Source organism: Eucyclogobius newberryi, unplaced genomic scaffold (genome assembly GCF_026437365.1).
Source record: "Eucyclogobius newberryi isolate DKJ021-1_F unplaced genomic scaffold, fEucNew1.0.hap1 SCAF_17, whole genome shotgun sequence".
Taxonomy (NCBI): Eukaryota; Metazoa; Chordata; class Actinopteri; order Gobiiformes; family Gobiidae; genus Eucyclogobius; species Eucyclogobius newberryi.
In genome coordinates this window covers 3,803,081-3,822,883 of record NW_027315801.1, presented here as the reverse complement: position 1 = coordinate 3,822,883, position 19,803 = coordinate 3,803,081, and the positions used below count along the sequence as shown (strand labels likewise).

The following is a 19,803-nucleotide window of genomic DNA, read 5'->3' as shown; positions in this document are numbered from 1 at the left end:
AGAAGGGGGAGAGAAGAGGGAAGAGAGAGCAAGAGAAGAGGGAAGAGAGAACAAGAAAAGAGGGAGAGAAGAGGGAAGAGAGAGCAAGAGAAGAGGGAAGAGAGAGCAAGAGAAGGGGGAGAGAAGAGGGAAGAGAGAGCAAGAGAAGAGGGAAGAGAGAGCAAGAGAAGGGGGAGAGAAGAGGGAAGAGAGAACAAGAGAAGGGGGAGAGAGCAAGAGAAGGGGGAGAGAGAGCAAGAGAAGGGGGAGAGAAGAGGGAAGAGAGAGCAAGAGAAGAGGGAAGAGAGAACAAGAAAAGAGGGAGAGAAGAGGGAAGAGAGAGCAAGAGAAGGGGGAGAGAAGAGGGAAGAGAGAACAAGAGAAGGGGGAGAGAGAGCAAGAGAAGGGGGAGAGAAGAGGGAAGAGAGAGCAAGAGAAGGGGGACAGAGAGCAAGAGAAGGGGGAGAGAAGAGGGAAGAGAGAGCAAGAGAAGGGGGATTGAGCGAAAGAGAAGGGGGAAGAGAGAGGAAGAGAAGAGGGAAGAGCGAGCAAGAGAAGGGGGAGAGAAGAGGGAAGAGAGAGCAAGAGAAGAGGGAAGAGAGAGCAAGAGCAGGGGGGAGAGAAGAGGGAAGAGAGAGCAAGAAACGAGGGAGAGAAGAGGGAAGAGAGAGCAAGAGAAGGGGGATTGAGCGAAAGAGAAGGGGGAAGAGAGAGCAAGAGAAGGGGGAGAGAAGAGGGAAGAGAGAGCAAGAGAAGAGGGAAGAGAGAGCAAGAGCAGGGGGGAGAGAAGAGGGAAGAGAGAGCAAGAGAAGGGGGAGAGAAGAGGGAAGAGAGAGCAAGAGAAGGGGGAAGAGAGCAAGAGAAGGGGGAGAGAAGAGGGAAGAGAGAGCAAGAGAAGAGGGACAAGAGAGAAAGAGAAGAGGGACAAGAGAGAAAGAAGGGATAGAGAGATAGGAGGACGAGACAAAAAAGAGCGCAAGAAAAAAGAGAAAGACAGAATGAGAGAAACGGGGAGAAAAAAAGACACAGAGAAGGAAGATACAGAGAACAAGAGGGAGTAAAGAAAGTAAGAAAGGACAGAGAGAGAGAGAGAGACAAAATGAGATAATGGAGGAGATGAAGGAGAAAGAGCAGAAGGAGGGGGAGAGAGAGATGGTCAGAGGGAGAGAGAAGGACAAAGAGAAAGATTTACGGTGATTAGCTGTAATTCTGAGGCTCATATACTGTATATTACACATTAAAAATGTACAGAGTAATTAGACGTGCAGTAAACGAAAATGAAATTGTCACGTGAGATATATGTGTAAGAATTAAAAGTTAATTACAGACTGAGGTAAAGAGTAGAAATATTTAAAGAGGAAAATCTACTCATGTGTTTAAAATGGTAGAAATGAGATTGTTTTTTTTCCTCTTCCTTTTTTAAACAGACTAACGAGTAACTATGGAAATGGAGGCGCAATTCACCTCGACTTCAAATAGACCCTCGCTACGGATTTTAAAAGTCTAAATATCGGCGAATATCGGTTACTGGAAACGGCGGACGCTCAAATATTGGATATCGCTATCAGATCGCTTTGATCGTTACGGAAACAGGAAGAACACTCAACGTACGTAAAGTGTGGCGAGAGAACGGAACCCGGGAGCTCATGGTTGTGAGGCCAGAAGGCGAATCACTCTGGCACCTTTGCGTCTCAATACCACAGCGATACCACCCTAACCCACAGCTAACCCTAACCCAGCACACAATTGAAAGCTTGAACATGAAGGCAAGCGGAAATCGGTGATGCCGTTTTCTTTTTTTTAAGATATCGAAGGCTTTAGACAGGACAGGATAGCCGCACCGTGAAATGGGGAACGAGAAGGAAGAGACATGCAGCCAAAGGTCGAGGCCGGTAATCGGACCCATAACGCCGTGTTGGTAGCAAGCTCACACGCGCCACGCTTTGAACCATCACAACACCGGCAAGCATGAGTTTTCAACTGCGCATTCCACAGTTACTGAAATAATTGGGTCAAGTGTCGCCCCCTACGGACAAACAAACGCCAGTGCGGCTTCATGTTCCGAGGATCGCGGGCTCGATCGTGTTCATCAAACGCGAAGGTGCAAACGGACAAAGCACGGACAGTGTTTATGCGGACGGCTGTCAGAGTTAAGCTAAAAACATTCCATAAAAACAAGAAGGACACAGGAGGCGGTTATTTTGGCCGCACGAGGAGAGGATGTTAGGTCTTATTCAGCCCGTCGCCAAACATCTCTGAGCTCTCGCTGCATCTCGCCTCAGTTTTATTGGTTCAGAGTTACGCAGTGCAAGTTCAAAAGTTCACAAAACACTCAACATGTTGTTAATGGTCCAAAGATAAACACACACAATGTTAGTTTTCACATTAACATCGGCTTCTTATCTTGGCAAGGTTTAAACAGCATAATCTTCTGCCGAGACTTGATTTAATGTCTGAAAAGATGAACCTGCTCTGACCATCTTTTATTGCAATGATCAAGACAAAAACACACATATGAGGTTGTACTTTCATGGTTTCATATCGATACAAATGATAAGACCTACGCTTTATTTACATTTTATTCCATCAACGGCTTTTCGACGGGTGGAGAGGAGCGGCACGTCCCTGGGCCGTTCTCCGTTATATTTTCAGTTTTTCATTCGCATGTCGTGTGTAGGAGCCAAAACTGTCCAAACAGACGAAGATGTCCTGGATTCTGTGTCTCGCAGACTGTCATTGGCTGAATGAGGGGGAGTACCAGGAAGTACCAGGAAGTCAAACACCGGGATCTTTGTCGACCCAGAAAGTTTTAATTTCTACACCGTTTTGTTTGTCTGGAATTAACTTATTTTCTAATTCAAGGGCAAATGAATCAACAGACGCTATAGAATATGACTTTCTTTCACTTTACTTTTTACCGTCAGAGAGTTTGGCCTCATAAAGCAGGTCAGAGAGGAGAATGTGATGGGCGAAGGCCGTGAGGGCCCAGACCCCCGGGGCCATAGACAATGACGGTCCTGATGTGACATATTTCCTCTTCACAGCTAAACCACATGTGGAGATACGGCCCATTTAAGTTCAGTGGGAGAGGTTGTCACAGTAATAAGGTCTAGAATATGATGGCATCGTTTCAGATGGAGGGCAGAGGCCTTTAAACTCTAAAGAGAATCCATCATTATTAGTGTGGGATTAGCTCCACAAACTTGCCATAACAATCGTATGGTTTAAAGTCTTATCAACTGACAACAAACACGTCTTTGGAGCGGATTAATGGCACCGCTTTCTAAAGCTATTGTGAGCAGATCCTTTTCCTTTAGTTACCAGAGAAAACGTTTAAAACTACTGCCAGTTTTTGTTTCAGGCCCAATGATTATGAACCGTAAACCAGGTAAACAAATCTACAATCTGACTGAAGCAGACAATTCTACCTGAGAATTCTGACCCGTCTCCTGCTCAGTTTTAGTGATTCAATGTTAAGGTCAAGAGATTACAGAGTTCTGTTCACAAAAGCTTAAAGAGTGAATATGTTTGCCACTCATTCAAGTAGTTTGTTCGGGTTCCTCTGACAGGGATGTGGTGCGGGGCTGAAGGGAGGAGCTAACTACACCGACACAACCCCAAGAGGTGAATTGAAACACACTTTGATGTCCAAAAGCCTTAAAGGATTAGAGAATTTTTGGCGCCAAATCTGAGTCTCATTTTCTCGTGGCGTGGACAGCTGAGTAGTTCTCCCACATGTCAATCATTCCCTGCGTCCTACTGCACACCTGCAGCCTTGTTCCCAGGATAGCAGCACGTTTCCCTGGCTGCGCATGCGTGGTTGATATGCCGGTGTGTGTTTAGCGAGTTCCTTCAATTACAGTACAAAAATGGCCGAGGGACGACACAGAAAGACTGTGTTGTGGCTCAGAAGAGACGGAAATCAGGGTGGACGAGAGAAGCGATGCGATCCGTCACGCAACAAACGCACGTGTAGCAGCGGAGCAGGAGGTTTGATGGGAGGCGGCCTCTCGGAAACAACAGGAGGGTGGGGGGGAGAGTGTGTGCATGCGCATTTAAAAAAAAGGGACCAACAGTCGCACGAGTTCTCAAATCGGCAAAAAATCTCCTTTATTCCTTTAACTAACAACACATACTCCTGACTGTAAATACCAGGGTGTGTCCCATTTTCTTTAGCTAAAAACAACCATTTGACTACAAACGTCAAATTCATGTTCTAAACTCGTCACTCTCGGAATTATATTATTATATAAAATATTTTAAAGCCGCCAAACGTGAGCACACAAACGTGAGCACACAAACGTGAACACACAAACGTGAGCACACAAACGTGAGCACACAAACGTGAGCACACAAACGTGAGCACACAAACGTGAGCACACAAACGTGAACACACAAACGTGAGCACACAAACGTGAGCACACAAACGTGAGCACACAAACGTGAGCACACAAACGTGAGCACACAAACGTGAGCACACCAACGTGAACACACAAACGTTTCGCTGGACATTCCTACGACGCCGAACCGTTTATCCGTCCCCTTTAACATCTGACGCAAACGGCGAGGGGGGCCTCCATTCGCGCCCCCGTTTCCTCCTCCACCGCCCCAGCGTGAGTGACACACAGACGGGGCTCCCGCTGCACGCCTCAATTAAAGATGGCCGCTCTGCTCGCCGATTAACTGCGTTTAATAATTCACCGGTGAACTTTAGAGGCCCCACTCCAGTCTGGAGAAGAGCGTGCATGGTGGTGGTGGGAGGGAGGGGAACGGTCGGACCCCCGCCACGCAGGAAGGCAATTAGCTGTGCGCCTCTCGGAGTGGGACCGGCGAAGGGTACGGCGGCGCACAAACAAAGGTGCCCGGGTGCGATGAGAGGCTCGTTATGAGTTCGTCTGATTGCCGGGTTGGAGGGATATGTCTTGTTGTTGCGTCTACGTGATCTTTTATGTCGCGCCATTAGCCGGGGCGCCGCTCGCTCGCAAAGAGATATCGAAGTGAAGACCCAATTAATCCTGCATTGTACACCAGTTAAGAGTGAGGGTTTTTACCATATTCCTGGCAATAAATTGGCTTATGAATCAGAATCAGAAAAGGTTTATTTCCATTGTCGTGGAACAAGATTCACAGGCTAGGAACTCGCTTTGGTGATTGAGTGCGACATACAACAATGAACGATAATGAGGCAAACGACAAATAAATACGGTTTATAAATGCCTAATTAACATGGAGTGGTTTAGCATTCCAACGAGGAGTGAGAGATATTGACAAAACGCTTTTATGATACTTAAAATACTTACTATTATTTACTATTTTGTTTTAGATGTCTACTAAAATAACGACTGTAAAGCAGGGCTGGGCAATTAATCCAAAACCATGTGAAACGGTCAATAGACGGTCGATCCCCTCTGTTTTGAGCAGAGGTCAGGCTTTGGAAAACAAATTAACAAATAAATAAGCATGTCAAATGTGGACTGCTAAACATAAGGCCAATTTCCTCCAAATTGCTTTTAGTCAATGAATTAATGAGTGATTATAACATAGATCTAGCTCTAACTGATAATTGGCTTCAACGAGATGTTTATGTCAGGCTAAATGAGTCCACCCATGTACTAAAATGAACAATGCATTTTGATCATTTGAAAGCCTCACTTTATCAATCACCAAAAAGCAGTTTTATTTATGGTTATCTATCGACCTCCTGGTCCCTATTCAGAGTTTTTAACCCACAGCTCGCACTTTATATCTAACTTAGTGTTAGACTGCGAGAAAATAGTGATCGTCGGAGTTTCAATATCCACATAAATGAGTAACGACTATCTCAGTAATGCCTCCAGTGCTGTATTAGATAGCATCGGTTCAGCTTGTTTTCGACAGCCATTAAACTTACTCTGATGTTACGGAAAGTGCTTTACTCTGTTTTACTGCTCGTCCGCTCTGATCGTAGTGGTTTGTTTTTTCCCACAGGTTGGTGGTGCAATCGCAGCTGCCTCAGGTGAATACTGCCGTTGTGTCCTTGGGCAAGATATCTGGATCCTTGATGTAAAGTGTTTTGAGTGCCGTGACTGTAGAAAAGCGCTGTATAAATCGCACCATTTACTACAGAGTACATTTGAAGCAGGTGTCACACAATGTATCACAAAGCAAAACAATTTCCAACTTCTGAAAACATGCTTGAATATCCATGGATGTGTTGATTCCATGTTTGAAATAAAGTTTTGTTTGTGATCAAGTTTAATAACATTCATGTAGTGGTCCATAGGCATTGCACAACTCCTGCTAAATAGTGAAAAATATGCTGCTATTTCTAAAGTTTTCTAAATGATAAATCCTTATTTTATATTTGCACATTGACATGTAAAAGAATATAATCATGATGATGGGAAAAAATAATTGTACAAAGGTTTAAAACTGAAGTGGGGGCAACGTGTGACCCAGTATAATTAAACTTGTTGAAGCGGTTGCAAAGATTTACAGAATCAGTCTCCAGAGTCTTTGTACATTTACTGACACTTCATTACAAGAACACTCCACTTGCTCATTAACTTGTCTCAGGAAGTTTTTTTTATAACATTTGGAAAAGATGATTGGGAAAACTGAAAAACTGAAAAAATATGGATGTAATTGAGGTATCTTCACACACAATCAACTATGAATTTAATATTCATCTGATTCAATTTTAATTATTGCACCAGTGTATAAACAGAGTACGGTACCAAAATCACACCTTCCATTCAAACTAACCACGCCACAAATCACCCCCAAACGAGTGTCTGTGTCCGTTTTTGACCCGTGTAATTCCAAAGGAGCGGTAAAGCAGGTTGATACGCAACATTTGTAGAAAACTCTAACTTTAAAGCACAGATGGTTTGTCTAAATGGATTAGTACGAAAAGTTTACTTCAATTTCATCCTCAATTTCTGGTAGTTAGCATTTAATTGTAAACTAGGTCTGTTTACCGTATTTTCCAGACTATAAGTGGTTTCATAGTTTGGCTGGGGTGCGACTTATACTCCGGAGCGACTTATATGTGATGTTATTAACACATAATTATAGCGTTTTGTTCATTATTTTCACACTGGCAACCACAAGAGGGCGCTCTAGGCTCTAAGCGAAGCACTCAGCCTGTCCCTCCCGCCCTCAGCCTGTCCCTCCCGCCCTCAGCCTGTCCCTTCCGCCCTCAGCCTGTCCCTCACGCCCTCAGCCTGTCCCTCACGCCCTCAGCCTGTGTCCCTCCCGCCCTCAGCCTGTCCCTGCCGCCTTCAGCCTGTCCCTCCCGCCCTCAGCCTGTCCCTCCCGACCTCAGCCTGTCCATCTCGCCCCGGCCTGTCCCTCCCGCCCCAGCCTGTCCCTCCCACCTCAGCCTGTCCCTCCCGCCCTCAGCCTGTCCCTCCCCACCTCAGCCTGTGTCCCTCCCGCCCTCAGCCTGTCCCTCCCGCCCTCAGCCTGTCCCTCTCACCCTCAGCCTGTCCCTCCCGCCCTCAGCCTGTCCCTCTCACCCTCAGCCTGTCCCTTCCACCTCAGCCTGTCCCTCCCGCCCTCAGCCTGTGTCCCTCCCGCCCTCAGCCTGTCCCTCCCGCCCTCAGCCTGTCCCTCCCCACCTCAGCCTGTCCCTCCCCACCTCAGCCTGTGTCCCTCCCGCCCTCAGCCTGTCCCTCCTGCCCTCAGCCTGTCCCTCCTGCCCTCAGCCTGTGTCCCTCCTGCCCTCAGCCTGTGTCCCTCCCGCCCTCAGCCTGTGTCCCTCCCGCCCTCAGCCTGTGTCCCTCCCGCCCTCAGCCTGTGTCCCTCCCGCCCTCAGCCTGTCCCTCCACTTTGTGCAGAATGAGCTCGTTTCCTGGGTCATTTTCTCTGTTAAAAGACAAGTCATTAGGCTAATTGAGGAGTGAGCCAGGACAGAACGGATCCTGCGTTTAATGAGGGACAGGCACACGTACGAGCGAGGCCAGCCTCAGAGGACAGACCGAGGGCTGTGGGAGCTTGGACTTCAACGGGGCAGGGACCTCGAACAAAGCCGTTACATTGGGATTCAGCAGGAGCCCCGTTCTACATACTGTGACCGGAGTTGGCCACGTGGAAGAGGAGAACGACAACAAATAGTAACTGGAGAGAGGTTTGACTCAGTGACTCCCACCTCACATGGCGGAAGTGGTATATAAAGAATTGGTTTTATATAACGCCTTTCGAGGAATGGCCACATTATGGGTACAGTATATGTATGAAAGCAAAGACATGGGCATAAATGAATGGAAAAACAAAATGCAACCAATAAAAAGGTGCCAAATCATTGCAGTTTATGAACTTAACGTGTATTTCAATTGATTGTATCTATGTATTATTGCACTTTTCTCTCCAGCATTTTAAACTAGTGCAAACCAATACTTTTCATAGAGTCGTTACTCATATCTACGTGGATATTGAAACTCCGACGATCTCTATTTTATCGCAGTCTAACACTTGACATTAATGAGTGGCTATTGCAAGTTATTTGGTTCCAGCACAAATGAGAAAGAATTTGATCAAATGAACATGCTTTTATTGAAGTGAATGAGCATTAATATTCTGCTGCGTGGTTTTTGATACTTACTTACTTAAAATGTCTGCAGCACCCGGAGGCAAAGTGTTGTTGCTGGAGATTGAAGACAGACACAAAAAAGGTCCAAATATCTGCTCAATATTTGTCTATGTACAAATAATGTTCTAATGTTTACTGCAGTTTCAAAACGGCACACCAACTAGCTTCTAAAAGGACCAAACAGCATGTAATCTAAATAAGGTAAAGCCGATATCATTTACACTGGAAAAAAATCACATCCCAATATGACTTTTCATTGCTATGTCATCCAAATTGAACTTTGACACGTCAGTTCCGTTTTCATGTTTACAACACATAACTGCACTTTGCCTTCTGTAGATGGAAAAAACAATGAACATTGAAGTATCTATGATTACCCTTGGGTGCGCCGTGATTTGATTCTCATCCTTTTTATTTATCATCGCACAGCCGCAGTTTATAGAAAGCAGCAGTGGACTTCAACAGAGTGGGAAAATCATGCATATTTCTGAAAGCAAACGCGCTGCAATGAGTCTGCCCGGCTCGTATGGAGGCCGCACAATGCCCGTTCATTCAAAGACACGAAATGCACAAACCAGAGTGGGCTTTTTGAAGAGCTCTCCGTGACCCACGGCGACTCGCTGCGAACAGGATTTCAGTGCAGGGTTTTTCTCGAGTCTAAACCCGGGGCGGACGGTGTTGGAGGTGACGCGAGGGATGGAAACAGGCAGTAGGAGACTAATTGAAAGACATGGCTGAGGGATAGAAGAGTGGGAGGGGAAGGGGGGGAGAGGGAGGGGAAGGGGGGGAGAGAGAGGAGGAGCCAGGGGGAGAGAGAGAGGAGGAGCCAGGGGGAGAGAGAGAGGGGAGAGAGAGAGGAGACAGGGGAGAGAGAGAGGAGGAGACAGGGGAGAGAGAGGGGGGAGAGAGAGAGAGAGAGAGAGAGGGAGGATGAGAGAGAGAATGACACAGAGAGAGAGAAGGGAGAGAGACAGGAGGAGACAGGGGGAGAGAGACAGGGGAGAGAGAGAGAGAGAGAGAGGGAGGGGGAGAGAGAATGACACAGAGAGAGAGAAGGGAGAGAGAGAGGAGGAGACAGGGGGAGAGAGAGAAAGGGAGGAGGAGAGAGAGAATGACACAGAGAGAGAGAGGGAGGGGAGAGAGGCGGAGACAGGGGGAGAGAGAGGGTCGAGAGAGAAAGAGAGAGCTAGAGCTAGATCAGAGCTAGATCAGAGCTAGAGCTAGATCAGAGCTAGAGCTAGAGCTAGAGCTAGAGCTAGAGCTAGCGCAGAGCTAGAGCTAGATCAGAGCTAGAGCTAGAGCTAGAGCAGAGCTAGAGCTAGATCAGAGCTAGAGCTAGAGTTAGAGCTAGAGTTAGAGCTAGAGCTAGAGTTAGAGCTAGAGCTAGAGCTAGAGCAGAGCTAGAGCTAGATCAGAGCGAGAGCTAGATCAGAGCTTGAGCTAGATCAGAGCTAGAGCTAGAGCTAGAGCTAGAGCTAGAGCAGAGCTAGAGCTAGATCAGAGCGAGAGCTAGATCAGAGCTAGAGCTAGAGTTAGAGCTAGAGTTAGAGCTAGAGCTAGAGTTAGAGCTAGAGCTAGATCAGAGCGAGAGCTAGATCAGAGCTTGAGCTAGATCAGAGCTAGAGCTAGATCAGAGCTAGATCAGAGCTAGATCAGAGCTAGATCAGAGCTAGAGCTAGAGCTAGAGCTAGAGCAAGAGCAAGATCAGAGCTAGAGCTAGAGCTAGAGCTAGATCAGAGCTAGAGCTAGAGCTAGAGCTAGAGCTAGAGCTAGATCAGAGCTAGAGCTAGAGCTAGAGCAAGATCAGAGCTAGAGCTAGATCAGAGCTAGAGCTAGAGCTAGAGCAGAGCTAGAGCTAGATCAGAGCGAGAGCTAGATCAGAGCTAGAGTTAGAGCTAGAGTTAGAGCTAGAGCTAGAGTTAGAGCTAGAGCTAGAGCAGAGCTAGAGCTAGATCAGAGCGAGAGCTAGATCAGAGCTTGAGCTAGATCAGAGCTAGAGCTAGAGCTAGAGCTAGATCAGAGCGAGAGCTAGATCAGAGCTAGAGCTAGATCAGAGCTAGAGCTAGATCAGAGCTAGATCAGAGCTAGATCAGAGCTAGAGCTAGATCAGAGCTAGAGCTAGAGCTAGAGCTAGAGCTAGAGCAAGATCAGAGCTAGAGCTAGAACAGAGCTAGAGCTAGATCAGAGCGAGAGCTAGATCAGAGCTTGAGCTAGATCAGAGCTAGAGCTAGATCAGAGCTAGATCAGAGCTAGAGCTAGATCAGAGCTAGAGCTAGCGCTAGAGCTAGAGCTAGAGCAAGATCAGAGCTAGAGCTAGAGCTAGAGCAAGATCAGAGCTAGAGCTAGAGCTAGAGCTAGAGCTAGAGCTAGAGCTAGAGTGGAGCTAGAGCGGAGCTAGAGCAGAACTATAACTGCGTTTTAGTCCGGGGCCGCCCCGGATCAGTTTGCTTGCCAACTTGTTCCCACTAGTGAAATTGCCGGATTAGAGCCGCTCCACTCGCCCCGGCCGAGAAGCAAGATCAGCTCCGGTTTCGCTCCGGAGCGAGTGGGACCAGCCAGGAGCAAGACCGGTGTGTCCGTTGATTGTGACTGCACAGTCAATTGATCCGGTCTAAAGATGGCCGCCAAGTGGAAAGGCAACTTGAGAGTGAAAGCAGGTTCTATTCAGTTACAGGCCAGATTGTTGAGGCTTTATGACTCACAATGACAGTGTACTCAATCAAGGTGTCCACAAACCACATTTAAAAATCTCACATTCGAAGACAAACAATCCCCAGATTAATCTAAAAACTCAGAAAAGGTCCCAAAACGGCTAAATATGGAAGTCCCCTGTGGCTCACACAGCACATCGCCACATGCAGTAGAAGGTGTCACTATGCACTGGCACTTCATGTGTCATATTTTTAATCTTTGTACCAGGCTCTGTGTGCACGTGTCCAACACCTAAACACGAGGCCGTTTGGGCAGTTAATTAAAGCAAGTTCCAGCCAGTTCTAATGGAAACGTTATAAAAAAGGTGATTTAGATTGGAGGAAGATATTTTTTTATTCATAAGGGGCTGCAGGGTCAGCTAATTGAGTGATTTAATAAGATGGAGTTTAGAGTAAAAAATTGATCGGATTAAAATTTCAACACTCCTAATGGCGTGCAAATCTTTACCCAGAACACTATTTAAAGAGGCAGATGAAGAGTATTTACTTTATTCGTATATTCTCAACACTAAACAAGATGGTGCTGTGGAGTCAGGAGGGAGCGTGTAACAGGTACAGAGTGCTTCCTGGAGGATGGGCTGAAACAGGGACGTGTGCCGCTGCACTCAACAAGGATGACTCATCCTGGTGAGTAGGCACCATCCGTCTGTTCATCCAAAGAGAAAGAGAGAGACTTTTCTATAGCTTAAGACTGCAGGAATCAATCAAAAAACCACTTTGGGCACATTATATGAGACGCCAGTAGCACTCTAAGAAGGTCAAAAGCTCTGAAAAGTCAATTTTGCATGATATGGGACCTTTAAAACGGGCATATTTAATTTTGAGTTTGTGCTCGTCGTGGTTTATTACAGAAAAATGTGGTCAAAATGTGTAAAAAAATAGTGGTATACTATAGATTATCATGAGCGATACATTGAATATTCCCAAAAAATGTATATTATCGTATCGTGAGCCGCATATCGTGTATTGCTGAAAAGCGCTATATAAATAAAAGTTATTATTATTATTATTATTATTATTGCGCCAAATTGTGAGGGACCCCGCGATTAGGACGGTTAAAGTGTTTTTATTCTCTCTCATTTTGTTCCGTGTTCCTTTATATCTATGTTAGTATATATTGTTAGTAAGTCTAAGTTTATTCTAGTCTCTCTAGAATCCTCGAGCTAGATCGTCTTGACAGCAACGACGGAATGGCTCAAACATGCTCAATACATTCACTTTGCAGAATTGTAAAGCGTTCTGACTATTACAGCCTCTATTTATTTGTACATCTCAGACACTGGATTTTCCCCCATAACATTTGTCATACTGTAGCTTCCGAGCCTTTCTGACCTCATTACAGGTGCGATATGTCATTTTCTCTGGAGGAGGAGCTGCGATTGCTTTGCCTAAAATGTTTGTTTCTCTTTTTAAATATAATACAGTAATTGTGAGACAGATGTGTGTGAAATCCGAGTGAAATTACCTTTGAATTCTTGCGCGGTGCTGCTGGCGTGCATCCTCTTCTGGCACTCTCGGCAGCTCATGAGGAAGCGCGTGACGGCCTCGCGCGGCAGGAACGCGTACGTCTCCACGATCTGAAAGATATGTACGGGGTTTATTCAAGCGGGACGCATGTTCTACGGCCTCCGCGCAGGACACACGTTCTACCGGGAGGGCTTTTGTGTGATTTACCTTTATCTGCAGCTCGTCGACTATTTTCAGAAGTTAGAGACAATTGAATTACACCTTTGACCATCCTTTGCCTTGGTGAAAAAGCTCATTACGAAAGGTTACTTTATTATGGCAAAGCGCAAAGTAGAAGTACACGTGAGACGTGGGATTAAAGTGCGCGTGAGAGGTTTGGACAATTTTCAAATTTTGACTTTTTTTGGTGTATTTGTACCTGTTGTACTCCTAGATTATAGTTTCACACCAATCGAGTAAGTATTGGTGGAGAAAACGTCGAAAAAACCTTTAGAAAATGACAGGAAGTGACATCACACTAGGGACACACATTACATCCACAGTTCATGCATAATTTATATAATTTATATAATTTATATATATAAGAGGGCGCTCTAAGCGACGCAGAAGAAGAATCTGCACTTCCTCTTCCTCTGGAGTTTGTGGAGTTGTTTAGAAGTGACACAGAGGAAGAAGAATTCAGTGGATTTAGTGATTTGGGGTAAAACTGATGCTTTGGTAAACTTGTTAGCATGTTCTTTATGCTATAGTTCTCTGAATAACTGTTCATATGTTACATTAACATACCAGACACTTACCACAGTTCTGTCTGTGCCTCATGTAGCTGAAGGTGTTAGCGTTAGCATACGTCATGTAGCTGAAGGTGTTAGCGTTAGCATACGTACACCTAGTCACCATGTTCACTAATCTGTTATTATTTTAAACTGTATTTCAAGATTAAATGTCTTGTTCTTGGTCTTGGATTTTACCAAATACATTTCCCCCAAAAATGCGACTTATACTCCAGTGCGACTTATAGTCTGGAAAATAAGGTTTTTACGGTACTAACGAGCCAAGTAGCCGGACACGTCTCATATATTCTGGCTGGTTGTAGACACGTGCCTGAAACAAATTAAATGGGCCGCTCTGTATATGCTTATTTTTAAATGTATAATGTATATAGCATGTATCTGTGGCTTAAAAACTGGGTCAGACTTATTGTGTGGTCGCCGTACTCAAAAGTGAACTTAATAGTGAACGCTCTGGACACTGCGCCGTCGGCCATTCACAAACGCTCAATAATGTCATAATAAAAGTTGCGATAAAACAAAAAAATGATTTTATTGCTGTGGTAAGTCTAGACAAAACGCCAAATCACACGAGTCACGATACTTTTGAATGAACGTTGATTCGAGTTGTTTAGTGTCGATTTAGTCCGAAGCGCCAATCACTGCATAGAAACGGTGTAAGAAATTAATAAGACTATCATTACCGCAGCGGCACAAAGCAAGGACATGTGATCTGAAAATTGTGCCCGATGAATCCAACGATTGTTCTTGCGTCGAGACACAAAAGAAAGAGTGGGCGTGTGTGGGGGTCGCCATGGCGTCTGTGTATGTTTGAATTAGAGTACTATATGTATATGTGCATGATAAAAGGGTTGAGGGAATTATAAGGCAAATGTCACTCACAGCCTACGGTAGCAGTCTGGTGTATGTGCCAGAACTAGTGCTGGTTTAATCCTGGTTTAATCCTGGTTTAATCCTGGTTTTATCCTGGTTTTATCCTGGTTTTATCCTGGTTTTATCCTGGTTTAATCCTGGTTTAATCCTGGTTTAATCCTGGTTTTATCCTGGTTTTATCCTGGTTTAATCCTGGTTTTATCCTGGTCCTGGTTCGAGATGGTGGAAGATACGTTATTTTAGTCTTTCTGAGGATGTTTTGGACTTTTAAAGGTTTAGGTAGTGACGGACAAGTCATTTACGCTATAGAGAATTAAAGATGTCCAATATCGATATTGTGGGCTGCAGTATCGATATCGTGATCTGCAGTATCGATATAGTGATCTGCAGTATCGATATCGTGAGCTGCCATATCGATATCGTGAGCTGCAGTATTGACACCTTTCAATTTCTAAAAAGCAAAACACAGCATTAAAAAGTGTGAGAATCACCACCTTTAATATCTATGAATGTGAATCCTATAAAAGTTTGTAAATCAATTCAATGGAGAAACTTGGAAAAATATGAAAAACAAACAAAATATATATATTTATATTTAACACAAACATACTCTCACATCCATTCACTGGGGCTCACACATGTGTTTGGACTGTGTGAAGAAGCCGGAGAAAGTTGCCTCTGGAATTTTGAACATTCTGTTGAACGAGCATTTTAAAGGTTCTATTACATGATTTACAAGGGGGTTTTTTTTCCTCCGTAATAATGAAGAGAAATGATAAAGTGATATCACATTGGGAAGAGTGGCAGAGGAGCAGTTCTGTGGATTCACCAAAAGAGGGCGGTGTCAGCAACAGAGACGAGTTAGAGCACAAGGCACTAATGAATATGTGTGTGTACATTTCTATCTCCACCGTTGATGAGGAGAAAAAAAATACTTTATTCTTTTCAGTAGTTATGCACTGAGGGAATATACAGGGAGCAGCACGTGGAGCTCAATTGTTAGGAGAAAAACCTCTACAATAGTTGGTGGAAGCACAACCTGTGGAGCAAGTAATATCATTTATTATCAAGTATAAACCTAATATCATTTATTATCAAGTATAAACCTAATATCATTTATTAGCAAGTATAAACCTAATATCATTTATTAGCAAGTATAAACCTAATATCATTTATTAGCAAGTATAAACCTAATATCATTTATTAGCAAGTATAAACCTAATATCATTTATTAGCAAGTATAAACCTAATATCATTTATTATCAAGTATAAACCTAATATCATTTATTAGCAAGTATAAACCTAATATCATTTATTAGCAAGTATAAACCTAATATCATTTATTAAGAATGGTTTGGGACACTTTGGTTTCCTAAGCATTATTTAAATTGGATTAACTGCGCTGCCGTGTGAGGAAGGAAATCATTCAGGAAATAAAATAAATAGTTCACTTGCGTCTAAAAGCTTATTAAAAATAAAAATAAAACACATTTTGCGGTGTTATATATTTATTTAAGATATTTCTTGGATGTAAAACTGTGACAATTAATCCTCTAATTGGGACTAGTAGACAATTGTGTTCTTTTTAATGCAGTCGTATTTTGACAGTTAAAATAATTATTCTGACTAAACAGACAAGTCAAAAAAGAATAAACAGTTTCAGCTTTTCATCAGTAATAGTTCTAAGATAATGTTTGCTCCACTTATTCACCTCTTTAGGAAGAGAAAATACCTCCATTTATTTATGATTTATCTTTTACTCGACCAGGTTTTGGTTCATTGCTTTTTTTGACAAACTTTTTTTCCCCCAATTTATCTTTTCTTTTGTTTGAATTTTATGCAGTTGTTGTATTTATTTTGTGGTTTCGTAGCATTAGTAAATTAGTCAAATCAACACAATCAACTCATTGGCATCAGAGAAGCTGCGAGTGGCATCCTTTAATGTAAACCATGTATTTAACCCAATCAAACAATATCCTTTAATGTAAACCATGTATTTAACCCAATCAAACAATATCCTTTAATGTAAACCATGTATTTAACCCAATCAAACAATATCCTTTAATGTAAACCATGTATTTAACCCAATCAAACAATATCCTTTAATGTAAACCATGTACTTAACCCAATCAAACAATATCCTTTAATGTAAACCATGTATTTAACCCAATCAAACAATATCCTTTAACGTAAACAATGTATTTAACCCAATCAAACAATATCCTTTAACGTAAACAATGTATTTAACCCAATCAAACAATATCCTTTAACGTAAACCATGTATTTAACCCAATCAAACAATATCCTTTGATGTAAACCATGTATTTAACCCAATCAAACAATATCCTTTAACGTAAACCATGTATTTAACCCAATCAAACAATATCCTTTAATGTAAACCATGTATTTAACCCAATCAAACAATATCCTTTAATGTAAACCATGTATTTAACCCAATCAAACAATATCCTTTAATGTAAACCATGTATTTAACCCAATCAAACAATATCCTTTAATGTAAACCATGTATTTAACCCAATCAAACAATATCCTTTAATGTAAACCATGTATTTAACCCAATCAAACAATATCCTTTAACGTAAACAATGTATTTAACCCAATCAAACAATATCCTTTAACGTAAACCATGTATTTAACCCAATCAAACAATATCCTTTAATGTAAACCATGTACTTAACCCAATCAAACAATATCCTTTAATGTAAACCATGTATTTAACCCAATCAAACAATATCCTTTAATGTAAACCATGTATTTAACCCAATCAAACAATATCCTTTAACGTAAACAATGTATTTAACCCAATCAAACAATATCCTTTAACGTAAACCATGTATTTAACCCAATCAAACAATATCCTTTAATGTAAACCATGTATTTAACCCAATCAAACAATATCCTTTAATGTAAACCATGTACTTAACCCAATCAAACAATATCCTTTAACGTAAACAATGTATTTAACCCAATTAAACAATATCCTTTAATGTAAACCATGTATTTAACCCATTCAAACAATATCCTTTAATGTAAACCATGTATTTAACCCAATCAAACAATATCCTTTAATGTAAACCATGTACTTAACCCAATCAAACAATATCCTTTAACGTAAACAATGTATTTAACCTAATTAAACAATATCCTTTAATGTAAACCATGTATTTAACCCAATCAAACAATATCCTTTAATGTAAACCATGTATTTAACCCATCAAACAATATCCTTTAATGTAAACCATGTATTTAACCCAATTAAACAATATCCTTTAATGAAAACCATGTATTTAACCCATCAAACAATATCCTTTAATGTAAACCATGTATTTAACCCATCAAACAATATCCTTTAATGTAAACCATGTATTTCACCCATTCAAACCATATCCTTTAATGTAAACCATGTATTTAACCCATCAAACAATATCCTTTAATGTAAACCATGTATTTAACCCAATCAAACAATATCATTTAATGTAAACCATGTATTTAACCCAATTAAACAATATCCTTTGATGTAAACCATGTATTTAACCCATCAAACAATATCCTTTAATGTAAACCATGTATTTAACCCATCAAACAATATCCTTTAATGTAAACCATGTATTTAACCCAATCAAACAATATCCTTTAATGTAAACCATGTATTTAACCCAATCAAACAATATCCTTTAATGTAAACCATGTACTTAACCCAATCAAACAATATCCTTTAACGTAAACCATGTATTTAACCCATTCAAACAATATCCTTTAATGTAAACCATGTATTTAACCCAATCAAATAATATCCTTTAATGTAAACCATGTACTTAACCCAATCAAACAATATCCTTTAACGTAAACAATGTATTTAACCTAATTAAACAATATCCTTTAATGTAAACCATGTATTTAACCCAATCAAACAATATCCTTTAATGTAAACCATGTATTTAACCCATCAAACAATATCCTTTAATGTAAACCATGTATTTAACCCAATTAAACAATATCCTTTAATGAAAACCATGTATTTAACCCATCAAACAATATCCTTTAATGTAAACCATGTATTTAACCCATCAAACAATATCCTTTAATGTAAACCATGTATTTCACCCATTCAAACCATATCCTTTAATGTAAACCATGTATTTAACCCATCAAACAATATCCTTTAATGTAAACCATGTATTTAACCCATCAAACAATATCCTTTAATGTAAACCATGTATTTAACCCAATCAAACAATATCATTTAATGTAAACCATGTATTTAACCCAATTAAACAATATCCTTTGATGTAAACCATGTATTTAACCCATCAAACAATATCCTTTAATGTAAACCATGTATTTAACCCATCAAACAATATCCTTTAATGTAAACCATGTATTTAACCCATCAAACAATATCCTTTAATGTAAACCATGTATTTAACCCAATCAAACAATATCCTTTGATGTAAACCATGTATTTAACCCATCAAACAATATCCTTTAATGTAAACCATGTATTTAACCCAATCAAACAATATCCTTTGATGTAAACCATGTATTTAACCCATCAAACAATATCCTTTAATGTAAACCATGTATTTAACCCAATCAAACAATATCCTTTAATGTAAACCATGTATTTAACCCATCAAACAATATCATTTAATGTAAACCATGTATTTAACCTAATCAAACAATATCCTTTAATGTAAACCATGTATTTAACCCATTCAAACAATATCCTTTAATGTAAACCATGTATTTAACCCAATCAAATAATATCATTTAATGTAAACCATGTATTTAACCCATTCAAACAATATCCTTTAATGTAAACCATGTATTTAACCCATCAAACAATATCCTTTAATGTAAACCATGTATTTAACCTAATCAAACAATATCCTTTAATGTAAACCATGTATTTAACCCATCAAACAATATCCTTTAATGTAAACCATGTATTTAACCTAATCAAACAATATCCTTTAATGTAAACCATGTATTTAACCCAATTAAACAATATCATTTAATGTAAACCATGTATTTAACCCATCAAACAATATCCTTTAATGTAAACCATGTATTTAACCCAATTAAACAATATCATTTAATGTAAACCATGTATTTAACCCAATCAAACACATTTACATGATATATAGACATTATACATTTAAGCGATACAAAACATAAAAAAACTAACCAAATTTAATGATGACCTCAAACCCAATGACTTTTGAACAAAGTTTTGAATGTAGAGACAAATAAGGCAGATGTTTATTGACTGCGTAAGGGAACTATTAATGGAAAGGTCTTTATTTTAGTAGCTGTATAGGAGTGATAGCACCTTCTATATTAATATTATGGATTGCGTGTGTTAAACCTACACCAGACGTATCAAAATCAG

At 41.1% G+C, this 19,803-nt stretch overlaps 1 protein-coding gene across 1 annotated transcript in view; it reads right to left on the bottom strand.

The window, feature by feature from the left end:
* Positions 1 to 19,803, bottom strand: part of LOC140362641 (nucleolar protein 4-like) — a 244,557-nt gene that overhangs the window by 178,552 nt on the left and 46,202 nt on the right. The window contains exon 4 of the mRNA XM_072448783.1: positions 12,728 to 12,839. Coding sequence (XP_072304884.1) covers positions 12,728 to 12,839 — 112 coding nt within the window. The remainder of the gene's footprint in view (positions 1 to 12,727; positions 12,840 to 19,803) is intronic.